Raw genomic sequence first — 15,707 nt, 5'->3', positions numbered from 1 at the left:
ATGTTTGCAAATTGAATATGATTGCATCTTCAATATTGGCTCGCTAGGTGTGGACAGAGGCCATTCACTCCATGTTTACTACAGATATCTTGCCATTCATTCTGCTACCATCTGTGCTACGGATGCTGTAGAATTCCAAGTCTTTGGGATATTAGAGCTCCTGGGCATAGGAAAAATACTTTGTTGCTGTCTCCTAACACAGCATTTAGCACAAGACACAGGAGCAGTGTGGCTTCCATTGGTAGACTCTTCTGGTTAAGAAAATATCAGCATAGGACTGGGAGACTGGGAATTCTAATCTGATGCAACCATGAAAAGAGGGTGGTCTTTATTCTGGATCAGTTAATCTAGAACAAGTTTGTCTCTGGTTCCATCCATCATTGGGTCTTCCCACTGCTACCACGCAGCTCTCAGAACATTACCCCCAAGGGGATGTGGTCCCTGAGAGCTGCCCACCTCTGCTTTATAAAGAGAAAATGTAACTGTTGTCAGCATGCAACAATCCTCATATAATTAGAATGCCTCTTAGGAATGAACCAAAAAGGAACCCAAGTAACTGTTGGGAGTCTGAAATTGTTACAAAACAGCCCCCCTGTTAAGTACATAAGAAGAGCATGCTGGATCAGACCAGTGGCCCGTCTAATCCAGAATCCTGTTCTCAACAGTGGTCAACCAGATGCTCGGGGGATTTCCACAAGCAGGACCTGAGTGCAACAGCGATTTATCGTCCTTTGGTTTTACAGCAACTGGTATTCAGAGGCATCATGCCTCTAGCAGTGGAAGTAGAACATAGGCCATCAGAAATAGTGGCCATTTGTACCCTTATCCTCTATGAATGTCTCATCCTCTTTTAAAACCATCCAACTTGGCAGCCATCACTGTCTCTCGTGGAAGCAGTTTCCATCATTTATGTAACTTTTTTTGTTGTTTACTTCAACGAAAAGCATTTGTTCATGTACTTAGACCAGACTCCTATAGGTAGTATCTAGGAGTAAGTTCCATTCAACTCAGTGGGATATACTTCTCAGTAAACACATGCAGGGTTGCACAAGTGTCTTTCTCCGTTGTAATCAATCAAAATATATGGAGACTAGTTCCCCATGGGTCAGTTCCATCTGCTAGTACCAGAAGTCAGGTAAGGTGGTGGCAGGAATTTATAATCCCATCCAAATCAATAGAGCTTACTTCAGAAGGAAAGGGCCATAGCCCAGCAATAGAGTATCTTCTTTGAACACAGAAGGTTCCAGGTTGAACCCGTAGCCATCACCAGGTAAGGCTGATAATGTCTCTGCCTAGAATCCTGGAGAGTCGCTGCTAGTCATTGTAGACAGTATTGAGCTAGATGGTTTCAGGCAGTTTCCTGTGTCAGAGGAAATATGCTTAGGGATGGAGCATTCATGGGAAATATACCATTATTTCTCTTTCAAAAACGTAATGTCTAGCAAAGCTTACCCTCCCTCTAGAAATGCAGTTTGCCCCTTCTGTGCCCCTATGCATATATTGTGATACCACTGCTCAGACACTGAAACATCCATTGTGGTGCCTGCAGGTGCCAGTGGGCCTATTGCATGGCACTCTCTAAAGGCCTTAGTAAAAAAATTCCTCAAACATCCACAATGCATGAGGGATCTGAGATGGGAGTGTCCAGGAGCTGCCATCTAATTGCCCCATAATACTCTGGAGTTAGGGGATGTGGGTGGCGCTGTGGGTTAAACCACAGAGCCTAGGACTTGCTGATCAGAAGGTCGGAGGTTTGACTCCTTGCCACGGGGTGAGCTCCCGTTGCTTGGTCCCTGCTCCTGCCAACCTAGCAGTTTGAAAGCACGTCAAAGTGCAAGTAGATAAATAGGTACCGCTCCAGCAGCAAGGTAAATGGTGTTTCCGTGCACTGCTCTGGTTCACCAGAAGCAGCTTCGTCATGCTGGCCACATGACCCGGAAGCTGTACGCTGGCTCCCTCGGCCAATAAAGCGAGATGAGCGCCGCAATCCCAGAGTCGGTCACGACTGGACCTAATGGTCAGGGGTCCCTTTACCTTTTTACTCCGGAGTTGATGCCATATTGGTGGCATTGTAGGAAATTAAATTGGTGGTGGCAACCTGACCCACCTGCCTGGCACTCAGCAGAGAGATGCTGCTGCCTATGACTGGGTAAGTCCACCAGGGGAACTTATGGACACAGGATGGGGCCCAGCAGAAAGTACTGTCCTGAACCTCTCCATTCTACTGAGCAGCTTGCCTCCTGAAAAGATTCACACCCTCTGCTATCTCTGTCCTTTAAGAGTCTTTTGACCTTTACTCTAATGAAGGAGAGCAGTTGGGAACCTGGATTGAGCCACCTTCCTATCATGCAGCACGCCACTCAGACCATGCAAAAGCAGGTAGTTGTGTTCTCTCATGTAATGCTCAGTTGAAGAAATGGTCTCCTCCATCCCCCTCTCCGCCTGCCTTTCATATCCTAGGCATCCTGCCTCAATTCTGCAAAAGCAATTTCTCCCATTCACCCATGCTAGGCTCCATTTTCAAAACACGCCACAGGGAGGTCAGTGATCAGCGTAAAATACTTAAGAGGATCCCAAATTGCCTCCTGCCTCAGAACAAATTCAGGCTTTGAAGTAGATATCATGGCAACGGCTCATGATGGATATCCCTGCCCTCGCGACTCCAATCTAACACCGCCTGCATTTACTGGGGTGACATCAGCGTTAGGAAATGACAACAGCGTTGCAAACAGGGAGGGAGGGAAGGAAGGAAGGAAGGAGGAGAGGATGAGGGAATGATACTGCAGGCAACCCTCTGTTCTCAGTCATAACAATGTTGGAAGTTGAATTACTGGTGCTTTCCCATACCAAGATCCAGGCTGAGATACTCCAGAAAGATGGTTGCTTGCAATAGTTGATCAATTTAAGAGCGTAGGAAGAGCCCTGCTAAATCAGACCAAAGGCCTATCTAGACCAGCATTCTGTTCTCCCAGATGTTAACCAGATGCTTCTGGAAACCCCATGGGAAGGGTAAAAGCTCAACAGCCTGCTCTCCTGTTTATCCCCAGCAACTGCTAATCGGAGGCAATCCTGAACTACAGAGCCAGTGTGGTGTAGTGGTTAATAGCGGTGGACTCATAATCTGGTGAACTGGGTTCGCTTCCCCGCTCCTCCACATGCAGCTGCTGGGTGACCTTGGGCTAGTCACACCTCTCTGAAGTCGCTCGGCCCCACTCACCTCACAGAGTGTTTGTTGTGGGGGAGGAAGGGAAAGGAGAATGTTAGCCGCTTTGAGACTCCTTCAGGTAGTGATAAAGTGGGACATCAAATTCAAACTCCTCTTCTTCTCTTCTACAGTGGTACCTCAGTTTAAGAACAGTCCTGCTTAAGAACAATTCGGTTTACAAACTCCACAAAACCAGAAATAGTGTCTTAGTTTGAGAACTTTACCTCGGTCGGAGAACGGAATCCAAACAGTGGAAGGGCACCCGCGGTGGGAGGCCACATTAGGGAAAGCGTGCCTCGGTTTAAGAATGGTTTTGGTTTAAGAACGGACTTCCGGAACGGATTAAGTTCGTAAACCGAGGTACCACTGTAGCTGGAATGATTTAGCCTGAGGCAGTTTCCTTTGCCCATCTAGTCCAGCATCCTGTTCTCACAGTGGTCTGGGGAAACCCAGCCAGATGGGTGGGGTAAAAAGGTAAAGGTAAAGGGACCCCTGACCACTAGGTCCAGTCGTGACTGACTCTGGGGTTGCGATGCTCATCTCGCTTTATTGGCCGAGGGCGCCGGCATACAGCTTCCGGGTCATGTGGCCAGCATGACTAAGCCGCTTTTGGCGAACCAGAGCAGCACACGGAAACGCCGTTTACATTCCCACCAGAGCGGTACCTATTTATCTACTTGCACTTTGACGTGCTTTCAAACTGCTAGGTTGGCAGGAGCAGGGACCGAGCAACGGGAGCTCACCCCGTCTCAGGGATTCGAACCGCCGACCTTCTGATCAGCAAGTCCTAGGCTCTGTGGTTTAACCCACAGCGCCACCCGTGTCCCTATGGTGGGGTATAAATAATAAATTACTATTATATTATTATGGTCAACCAGATGCCCCAATGGGAAGCCCTTGAACCAGACCTGAGTGCATACTGCTTCCAACAGTGGAGGTGGAACATAGCCTTCATGGCTAGCAGCCATGGATAGACTTATTCTCCATGAATTGTTAAATCTTGCAGAAGTGAAGTCCATAGTTTAACTATGGAAGTATGCAGTTTCCTATGTGTTAAATCAGCCTTTGCTGTGCTGGTTCATAAGACTGAAGGCTCATGTATTCCAGCATCCTCTTCTCCCAGTGGCCAACTAGATGTCTCTGGGAAGCTCACATGAAGGATTTGAGGGCAACGGCACTCTCCCAACATGTGATTTCCAGCAACTGGTATACAGGGGCATTCTGCCTCCAGTAGTAGAGTATAACCTTTGTGGATAGTGGCTATTTATAGCCTCCTTCATGAGGGGTGGGTCAGTTTGAACCCACCCCTTCCTTTTTTTTTTTCTTAGGAAGGGGATGATGAGGCAGTGGGAAGTTTGGGACTGCACAGATGCATTGCCAGAGCCAATATGGTGTTCTCATACACAAGTCCTTCTCTCTTGCTGTCAGGAGGCTATTGCTGTGGCTATTGTCCACCAGGTAGGCCAGCTATTCCTGGGCTTACCAAACACAACTTTGCTTACCTTCCTGAACCCATCCCTTCCTAAGGGTTCGGTACAGGTAAAAAAAGTTCAGAAAGAAACTCACAAAACAGGCAAACAGAATGACAACTGAAACATGCCCCAGTGATTGTTATCCTATCATCAAAATTTTGATCCAGTTTCCATAATCCAGTACTTGATTCACATATCCTGAAACTGTGCATGAACCAAAGCACAGCCATCATTTGAAATTTGCACTTCTCTGCATTTTGCAATGTGGTTCTCCAGCCAAAATGAATGGGAGATTAAATATACTGCTTTAGCTGTGTATGCTAGTTCTGTGTGCACTGTGAATGCAGAATTGAATCCCACCCCTTGCCCATCAGCTGACATCACCCTGTGCCATCAGCTGTTTCACAGGTAGGTGCGGTTTGGCTCCTGGACCAAACTGCATCCTTTAGTGGACCAAGATTGCTCCTCAGGGTGCAGGATCCCTGCCCTTCAACTAGATCAGCCCCAAACTCGGCCCTCCAGTTGTTTTGGGACTACAACTCCCACCACCCATAGCTAACAGGACCAGTGGTCAGGGATGATGGGAATTGTAGTCCCAAAACATCTGGAGGGCTGAGTTTGGGGGTGCCTGAGCTAGATGGACCAGAAGTCTGACATGGTATAAGGCAGCTTTCTGTGTTCCTGTCCATCATGCCACACTTAGTTCTCAAAGCACATCCAGCAAACCTCTCTAAGACATGAAATGGACTGTGGCCTGGGCATCACATATCTGTGTCTGGGTCTTTTCTCTTTATGGCCCAATCCCTTCCAAGAATCTCTCACTTAAAAGGTGAGTGCATTCCAATAACACTGCCACACACACAGGCACACAAAAGAGGTTGCCAGGCAACGTGGCTCATGAAACAACCCCACCAGGATATGAAAGTACTGAGCAAGGCAGTTCATGGGCAAAGCAATTTAACGTTCGTAATGTTCCCTTTTGCCGTGTGCAACAATAACAATGCCTGCATGTATAATATATAGTTGCAAAATCCGAAAGAATCATTGCAGACTGTCAGGACCCTCGTTGCCTTTATCCAGAAACTGTTTCTGTGCACAGGGCGTTTGGAAGCAGTTGGGAAGGAGGGACAAAGGAAGGAAGGAAGAAAAGGTGGTTGAAAAGGAGGGTGCAAAACAGAGCCAGTGAGGGTTGTGGCTGGGAGAGTTGTGGCCTTGAGGGAATTCAAAGGGCCACATAAGGAGGCAAGGAGGGATGCATAACTGAGGTTCTCTACTCCTGGTGTAGAATATCAGGAGATGGAGCACAGCTCAGTGGTAGAGTGCATGCTTTTCCTTCCATTAAGAAGGTCCCAGCTTCAATCTCTCTCACTTGCAAAAAAAGATTGGGTAGGTGGTGATGGGAGAGACCGCCTGTCTGAAACCCTGGAAAACCACAGGCCACATGACTTGAAGACTGCAAGTCCCATCATCACCAGCTGGTGTGGCTGGTGTTCGGGGATGATGGAAGTTGTAGTTTGAGAAATATGTAAGTATAAAGATACCTGCCTACGTCTGTAAGAATTGGCTCATAGAATCCCCATTCCCAGGTAACGAAGGGGAACAAATTTGTTCAGTTCACATTTTCCTGTAGACTTACCAATTTTGCATTTGCTAAACTAGCAAGTGAACCAAAACGCAGCTACCTTTCAAAATCGTGAAGCTCTAAATTTTGTTATGCAGATTGCCAACCGGAGAGATTGCACAAAACGGCATATATTTGTGAAAAATAATATGCAAAGCTATATCGTATTAGGAAAGATTGGTTGCAGAAATGCTTACATTGGGCAGCATTGTCATATGAAAATGCATAATTTTGGGGAAATGCACATGGAATGTGCCTTCCTGAAAAGAAAGCATTGCACATTGATGCGGAAATAGGGGGGAATGGAACTTACTGCTGGAAAAATGAGAAACCAAGAAAAACAAAAACGACAGATTCATCCATCCCTACTAATCTGCACTGTCTCTCTCAATCAGCTAGGATAGACATTAGGAGATTTGCCAGAACACCCTCCCTTGTGATTTTTGAGGCATTTCCTCCAAACCTCCACTTTTCCAGGCAAATAGCAGCCTGCAGCTTGTTTGCAGTGTTAAAAATTCTGCACCTGTTGATACTTTTTGTCTCTCAAAACTGTGAACGTTTCTTTTCTTTTCTGTTTCTACTCCAGTTTGCAGTAAACACATACAAACCATGACACCAACCCTCATTCACCTCTTCCTGGCTGACGTCTGCCAGCAGTTCGGCATTATATTCTGGGCATGTCAGAACGTAATGCAGTGTAACAAGATGTGATATGTTGGATGAGACTTTATGTAGCGGAAAAAGGTTCCTGCGCTTTCCCCCTTTTTATTATTTACATTCCCAGAGAAGGTTATGTGCCACATGAGGTTTCTGCAGAGATAAATAGCTAACCTGAGCTGGCTGGCAGCTTCCCCAGAATCCAATAAGGATTCTTCTCAAAATGGTCACCTAATGCTTTGAAAGAGCTGGCCTTCGAACACAGCCTTGAAGGACCTCGGCCCATTAAGAGACCTTGTACAAGTTCCATGCAATATGCCTTGGGAAGACATTTGCACTGTTTAGGCAGCTATGAATTAGGGTACTGCAGAGGCAATTCTGACTTGGGTTGCCTCATTATCTGAGGTCATGATGAATCAGTAATACCATTTGAATGGCTAGTTCAGGCATGTATCTGAGCATCATATGTTTGCTGGGATAACTCAGTAAGGAGAGCATGAGACTCTTAAACTCTGGGTTGTGGGTTTGAGCCCCACATTGGGCAAACGATTCCTGCATGGCAGAGGGTTGGACTAGATGACTCTGGTAGTCTCTTCCAACTCTGCAATTCTTTGATTACAGTACAGAAGAGATGAGTGTGTTTTCACCATTCTGATCCTTTCCCCCATCCCTGGGTGAGCTTACCAGCCTGCTCACCAAAGCATTACTTAGGGATAGGAGAGAAGTTTGTTTTGTATGCTATGTGCAGTGGACCACTAACCCAATCTAACTCTCCCAGACTTGCTTGCAACTCCTTAGTCTGACAACACACCTCTCTGGATTGTGCAATACAGTTTTGGTTTACAAAAAAATGCACTTGAAAAAATATGCATATTTTATTTAAAATATGTTTGCAACAGCATGCGTGTCTTGCTGATTAACATATTGAAAAGCATGTTTGTTACATTAAAAAGTGGGTATGAAAAGCATATAATAGGATGGAATGGCATGCAAGGGGGTGGAACAGGATGGAACAGACTAATGTGCCAGTGAGAATGAAATGGAGTGGCAGGGATAGGAGAGACATTCATTTCAGTTTGCATTTTAATGCAAACTTACTCAGTTCACACCTTCTGAAACAACCTGTGAAATAAAACCCAGCCATCCTTAGAAATTTGCATTTATCTGAATTTTGCGATACAGATCTCTAGCAAATGTTTACAAAAATGCGTACAATAGTTAAAAGTGTGCATAAAAATATATATACATAGAAATTATTTATATTGGGGGAAATTGCTTGCATACAAAAATGGGTTTATTGGGAGAAATTCATGCTAAAATGCTGGATAATTTTCAGGAGGGGTTTTTTTTAACAAAAAAAGAAATCACAGATTGCTGTAGAATTGTGGGGAACTGAATTTAAGGTAGGAAAAATGAGAAACAAAGAGCACTGAAATTGACAGACCCTTCCATCCGTACCTCTGATCAAAAAGAATAAGGCATCTACAAGCAGAAACAAGGCATCTCAATTAACATGCTTTGCTCCCTTCCCTCCCCACCCCTCTGAGAACAGATAAGGATTGTTAAGGCTTCAGTCATCAATTTTATTTTATTTTTTTAAGGCAGCATGTTGTATTTGGCTCAGTGCTATTTACAGCTGTTGTCCATTAGGGGCCCTCAGGAGTCCAATTCCAAGCCACAAATGCAGAATCCCATAAGTTTCGCTCAGCAATGAGACCAGAGAGCAGTTCTAAATCATCGTGAGGGGGAGAAGACGAAAGAGGGAGGGGGGCAGCAAATGAAATCGCTGGGAAATAAGAAATATGATGCATATGATTCAGGAGCAGGCATTTGTACTGTCTGTTACTTCAAGCATAGCACAGACTATATAGGAAACTGGGGTTAGCCAATATGGTGCCCTCCAGATTTTGTTAAACTACAACTCCCATCAGCCCTGTCCAGAAAGGTCAATAGTCAGGGATGAGGAGAGATGTAACAAAGTTTCCTCCAGTTGTTGAACTGCAGCTCCCATTATCCCCAACCAGCACAGCAAATTAGCATCTGGAATAGACAGGTCAGGCCTGTGGAACATCTAGCCAAAGGTAGCTGATCAATTGTATGTTGTTAAATGCTGCTGAGCAACCCCATTGGGAAAGGCCTTCCAAATAGGGGGCGAATCTAGCAACTCAATGACAAAGCAATGACAAACCTAGACAGCACCTTAAAAAGCAGAGACATCACCTTGCCAACAAAGGTCCGTATAGTTAGTTATGGTTTTCCCAGTAGTGATGTATGGAAGTGAGAGCTGGACCATAAAGAAGGCTGATCGCCGAAGAATTGATGCTTTTGAATTATGGTGCTGGAGGAGACTCTTGAGAGTCCCATGGACTGCAAGAAGATCAAACCTCTCCATTCTGAAGGAAATCATCCCTGAGTGCTCACTGGAAGGACAGATCCAGAAGCTGAGACTCCAATACTTTGGCTACCTCATGAGAAGAGAAGACTCCCTGGAAAAGACCCTGATGTTGGGAAAGATGGAGGGCACAAGGAGAAGGGGACGGCAGAGGATGAGATGGTTGGTCAGTGTTCTTGAAGCTACTAACATGAGTTTGACCAAACTGTGGGAGGCAGTGGAAGATAGGAGTGCCTGGCATGCTCTGGTCCATGGGGTCACGAAGAGGCGGACATGACTAAACGACTAAACAACAACAACTAGCAACTCATGCAGAAACACCCAGTGAGTGCAAACTCTCTAGGCTTTGACAGATGAAGAGAGGCGCATGGTTCATATCAAGACCCGTTGGACATGCTTCCATCTCCTTTATGCTGGATTCATTTGTTCTGCAATCGTCCCACACCGTTATAGACTATTTTGCCTCTGGCCCTGCCATGTGGTCTTAGGAGGGGACTGTGACCCTTGAGCTGAAAACTGATTCTCCATCCTTGCGTGAGATGATTCCACAATCCATGGATGACAGAGAGATACACAGTAGCACCACGACGTGACATAAAAGCAGCTTTTGCAACAGTGCTCTTGCTTTAGACTCTTCTTAAAAGAGAGAAGTGTCATTCCTACTTCGTCCTTCCCTTGGGGCCTCTTCCGAATCCAAACCCCACGAAGCAACTGAATGTAGCTTTACATTTTTCTGAAGTGATCTGGTTGAGCATGACAAAACAGTCTCAGAACCAGCGTGGTGCCATCAATGGTTGTTTCCCCACGCAAGGGGAAAAAAAAAAGGGGGGGGGGAACGATCTCTCACTGAGTGTCACACCAAATCATATAATTGTCAGATGGGTTGCCAGCTAGGGATCAAGATTGTCAACGCTCATCATTCTCAGAAAGAAGATATTTCATTCTCCTTCCACTTTTACTGGCAAACTTTGAAAGGGACTCGGAATCAGAAGTGGCTGTTCATTACTCGAACAAGCGAGTGCCTGGAATTGTGTTTGCAGCTGTGAGTAATGGTGTTTAAATTGAGACAGCGGATATGGGCCAGCACACACATTAATTTCTTTGTAAGGGGCCACTTGTGCTGAAGTCTCACTGCTCCTGTAGTGGCCTCTGACTCTGATAGCCAGTACAAGGAGCTGTACATGGAGAGCCCTCTTCTAGGCTGTGCTTTGCCTCCCATTACCTAGCAGCTTTTCCTTGTTAGAGATAATAGAGAAGGCTGGATCTAAGTAAGCAGTGGAAGGTATAAAGTAGTGTACCACTTCAAACTTGAGTTGGAATAGCAACATTTTTGCATGCTCGCCTAGGTCAAAGAAGCCAGCTGACCTCACCGCAAGCAGAAAACTGGAATCGCAGGGGGCGTTTTGTTTGATTGCTGCTGATTTTACTGTTTTCACTTCTGTTCATCAAGTTTCTTTAAAAAAAAAATATTATAAATTTTTAAACCTGCGATTTCTTTCAATTATTTGTATTATAATTTAATCTGCTTTGAAAATTGCTTTTTATTGAAAGGTGGACATATATTTAAAATGCTTAGAAAGTTAAGCTGACTTTAATCTTTTAAAATATTTTAACCTTTGTATGTTTTAAAGTAGGGTTGTAAATTTTCAATGATTCTCTTGATTATTATTTTTTTGTATACTTTAATAAACTGGTGTATAAATTTTATGAACTCTCTCTCTCTCTCTCTCTCTCTCTCTCACACACACACACACACGGTACATTTCCCCTGGCTGCACTAGTTCAGGGGTGAGGAATCTATGACCCACCAGATGTTATTGGACTACAACTCCCACCAGCCCCAACCAGCCTGGTCAGGGATGGTGGGAGTTGGAATCCAACAACATCTGGAGAGCCAAAGATCCCCACAGCAGCACATGCATTTGCAGTTTTCTTTCCTTGCAGGTTTTTTTTGTGGGTTTTTTAAAACATGGGGGAACATTGGAAATGCTACTCCCCACCTGTATAGTCTCCAACTGGTACAATCCATTCTACAATCCCAGAACATGACCACATCATTCTACTGCATATGTACTAATACATGCGAGACCCAAATCGCAGCATGGCCTATTTTTCTCCCTTGCTTTTTCTGGTGGATGGTACTTTCCCCCTTTTCTCAGCTGCAGGCTAGAATATAGAGAGAATAAAGAATACAGCTGGTATGTTGTCAAATGTGATGCAAAGCCAAAATTGGTTGGAAGGCCTTGATTCTCTGCCAACATCTGTCTGTAGTGGCTGTCAGAAATGATGGCCACTACAGACATATGTGTTTTTGCTGCATGCTTGTTTAACCTGACAGAGTAATGGAGAAAGCAGCTCTGGGTGTCAAAGCCACTGGTTCCTCCATTTCCTCCCTCCGACCACTTGAAAATTGCTAAGTGTTTTGGCAGACCAGTTAACAATTTTTCTGCCTGTGTTCTGTGCTAGATGCTGTATGGTTTTTAGTTGTATTTGTATTACTTCTTTTATCTCTTGTATTTTATTCTATGGCATTTCAATTTGAATTCCATAGACGTGCTGTGGACCACATGAACAAAGCCAGTGGACCACTGGTGCTCCAAAACAGAAAGCACTGTTCTTTTTCCACCCAGAAGAAAAGTCTCGCGGGAAAGTCTCATGGTGCATTTAGTGCCATTTTAGAATATAAAGCTCCCATGAGGTTATTGGGACAGATATACAGTCGTACCTTGGAAGTCGAATAGAATCCATATTCTGGAAGTCCATTTGACTTCCAAAACGTTCGGAAATCAAAGCACGGCTTCTGATTGGCTGCAGGAAGCTCCCACAGCCAATTGGAAGCCATGGAAACCCCACTGGATGTTTGAGTTCCAAAGAACGTTCACAAACCGGAACACTCACTTCTGGGTTTCGATTGTTCGGGAGCCGATTTGTTCAGGAGCCAAGGTGTTTGGGATCCAAGGTACGACTGTATGTTAGTAGTAGTAGTAGTAGAAGTAGTAATAGTTGAGAGGGAGAAGGACAGGAAAAAGCATTTTTTTAAAGAATACCCCTCCTACTGTGTTTTCTAGGTGACCGTCCTTATGTGGTGCTCATGGCAAGGGTCCATCCTGGTGAGAGCAATGCCAGCTGGGTAATGAAGGGGACACTTGAATTCCTGCTCAGCAGTGACCCCATTGCAGATCTCCTGAGGCAATGCTTCATCTTCAAGGTCATCCCCATGCTGAATCCAGATGGAGTCATCAATGGCAAGTGAGTTGCATCGCTTGGGTTGCAGTTACTAGCAAGCAATTAAGCTGGCCATATTAAAAGGCCTATGGAGTTGTGAGTTCCAGCTACTGCGTTCAGCAACAAGGGACATTCCTTATTAGCATGAAATACGTTAATGAGCAGTTGTAGTGGTATTTGGTCTGCCTGGTCGGCTGCCCTTGCTAAGCCTCTTAGCTTTTCAGCTCCCATATTCAAACCCTATATGATTCCTATTTTAACAGATTTTTTTATTATTATTTAAAATATTATATATTTCAACACTATTCAAACCACTGTCAGTGGTACACAACTTTGGGCCCTTGTCCAGTTGTGACTTGGAGCTGCTGATGCTTCTTGCCCTTGCCTAAATATAGAATGCATTTTTCAATAGGATGGTTCTCCCAAGTTTGTATTTGATTAGGCTGTTCACCGAATAATGCATTTTCTGGGTAAATTAACTGTCTACCTTTTAACCAATTAATCAGTTATTTAGCCAATTAACATAAATTTTACAGTAGTTCAGTGGAAGTGACATAGTGAGTGTATTTAATGAAGACAACAGTTTCTCTTGACTGATTAACACGGGGGGGGGGACTCATTTGTTGCTTGGGAAATTATCTTAAAACACATTGCTTGAGTCATGAGAGGCTGATCATTTACATCAATGGCATCAGTGCTGGAGATCCTTTCAAGGGAAGGAAACTTGATTGATCATCAGGTTTTTTTCTTTAAAAAAATCCACATTTTTTAAAAACAATAAAATACCACCACCCCACCAGCTGTTAATGAGTTATTCAATCAGACTGAATGTTAAGTTGACTTAAGGCCACAATTCTATGGACAAGTACTTCAGAGAAAAATCCTCCTTAAACACAGTGAGTGTCTACTGCTTAGTAAGGATGAATAAGTTTGGAACCAGCTAAGTTTTGCTCTGAGTAGAACCATAGGAATGAATTGACAAGGTCCATTAACTTCAATGGGTCTGCTCTGAGTTGCATGGCCTCCAGTATTTCACAGATGGAAGTATAGAATTGTTTGTAGTGCCCCAATCCTTGTGCCCAGGAACCGTGCCTGAGAAACTCAGTGGTTTATTTTTGTGTCATGGTGGTCTGAATCTTGCTGGGAAAAACAAAACATAAAGGAAAAAGAGAGAGAGAATAATTTTTTTAGCTGTACTTTATCGAGTTTTTAAAGTGAGTTCCCTTTGAAATAGAAAGGAGGGGCAAAGGTTTGCCTTAGAGGGGCTTATTGGAAGCTTTGATTTTTTGGGTCTCTCCATATTTTTCAGAATGCTTCACTTCTCCTTCACACCTTTCATGCTGTGGCACTGATACAACAGCTGAAAGGGAAAGTAGCTCAGGATCCTATTGAATGAAATAACGGGATATTGCCCTGAGCTGGTTCTCAAATCTTTCTCTCTCTCTCTCTCACACACACACACCTCACAGCCCCTGAGAAGTCGAGGGCCAGACAAACGCCTTCTGCTTTCCCAGCTTTCCATTATCACTGCACATAATTAAAATCTCCACTAGACACAGGCCTGGGGGAACACCTGACCTTTCTTGCAATTTCCAGTTGACTCTTGGAAAGAAGGGTGTTCCTTGAGGAGCAAAAGCGTTCCCTGCATTTCTATGACTGTATATCACAAGTGAGAGTTGCAGCAAAATGTGGCAATATGGAATCCTCCTGTTTCAGGTTCCTGTCAGCCAGCCATGCCCTTTTCCAGGATGCTCTATTCCATTTCCTCCTCTGGTTTCCCAGCCTCCCCCCCCCCGCCAGTCATTTTGTATTCTATATGCACTGGGCATACTCAGTCCCCATTAGGCTGCTGTGTTCTCATTTTTGTCTCTTTAGCTGTGTATTTTCAGTCTGGATCCCAAACTGAATTAAGCTGATCTGGGATTTGTCCAGAATGATTTGAGTGTGTTAAACACTCATAGAACATGTGGTTGGTGTTGGTGGCAAGGAAAAATAGGTATAAAAGGAGAATTCCTGGATGCCAAGATCCAGGTTTGAAGCAAGTACTCTTTGGTGAGAGAGATTTAAAATCACAAAGCATGTAGCAAAGTAAAGCAAGGAAATCTAAGCTGTTAGATCTTTGAAATATGCCCTTGTGAGTTCCTTCTAAGGTTTCCGTCTTCCTCCAGCGTAGAAAAAAGACCACACGCTTGGTAAGATAAAAATGGTTTACTTACAAACTCTGCAAATGTCTGTTTCATGTGCTTTTCCATACAGCATTCAGAAAATTTGCACAGGCAGTAAAGCTTGACTTAATTACAGTGGTAAAGTTTCTAAATTATTGGTACAGGAACACAAGATCGGCTTGTGAAAGCCATGTGGTCTTAGCTGCTGCAATTAGCACAGATTTCCTCACACACTGGTAGATTGAGGGGAACAAAGTCTTATTTACCTAGTCCAGTGATGGCCAAACTTGGCCCTCCAGCTGTGTTGGGACTACAACTCCCATCTTCCCTAGCTAACAGGACCAGTAGTCAGGGATGATGGGAATTGTAGTCCCCAAAAAAGCTGGAGGGCCAAGTTTGGCCATCACTGACCTAGTCCCTCTGAAGGTGAGCTAAGGCTGGCAGGACAGCTTTCTCTGTGGTATTAACCCCTTCATGCATTAGTATGCTTAACATAAGCATCAGGCTGCTTATCCCGCAGCTGGACAATGAGGAGCAGGGGCAGAAGGAGATGATGTGGGCAGTACATCAGAATAAGGCAGATGGCTTATCCTTGAAAAACTTTGAGGAATATTGCATCACCCCTTCTAAGTGAGGTGTTGTGGTGAGCTGATGATTTCATGCCAAAGACATCTGCTCTGAATATTACCAGAATGTTCCCTCTGGTTGCTGCTGCTGCTTTCTGGATGAGCTGAGAAGGGACCGCACCAGGACCAGGAGTCAAATGATGAAAAGATGATGTTACAATGCCACACAGCCAATCAGGTTTGGCTATGCAGTGGCATTACTGAAAACGGCGTGATATGAAGGCAGCATAAATCAATAAGTCAACCTTTTGAAAGAGGTGCTGAAAAACCTCTGAAGAGAGAGGGAAGCTTTTTCCCCACCGCACCTCCTGAAAACATCGGTGACAAGCCAAGCAGTTTCAGTT

General features: G+C 44.5%; 1 protein-coding gene across 2 annotated transcripts in view; it reads left to right on the top strand.

The window, feature by feature from the left end:
- AGBL1 (AGBL carboxypeptidase 1) overlaps positions 1 to 15,707 on the top strand; it is a gene marked incomplete at its 3' end in the record, with an annotated part of 421,386 nt that overhangs the window by 145,443 nt on the left and 260,236 nt on the right. For both annotated transcript variants that reach the window (XM_079954219.1, XM_079954220.1), the window contains exon 18: positions 12,416 to 12,596. In XM_079954219.1, coding sequence (XP_079810345.1) covers positions 12,416 to 12,596 — 181 coding nt within the window. The remainder of the gene's footprint in view (positions 1 to 12,415; positions 12,597 to 15,707) is intronic.

This window comes from Podarcis cretensis, assembly GCF_951804945.1.
Source record: "Podarcis cretensis genome assembly, chromosome: 14".
Classification (NCBI taxonomy): Eukaryota; Metazoa; Chordata; class Lepidosauria; order Squamata; family Lacertidae; genus Podarcis; species Podarcis cretensis.
Note: the sequence above shows the minus strand (reverse complement) of the source record. Positions and strands in the feature narration are given on the sequence as shown.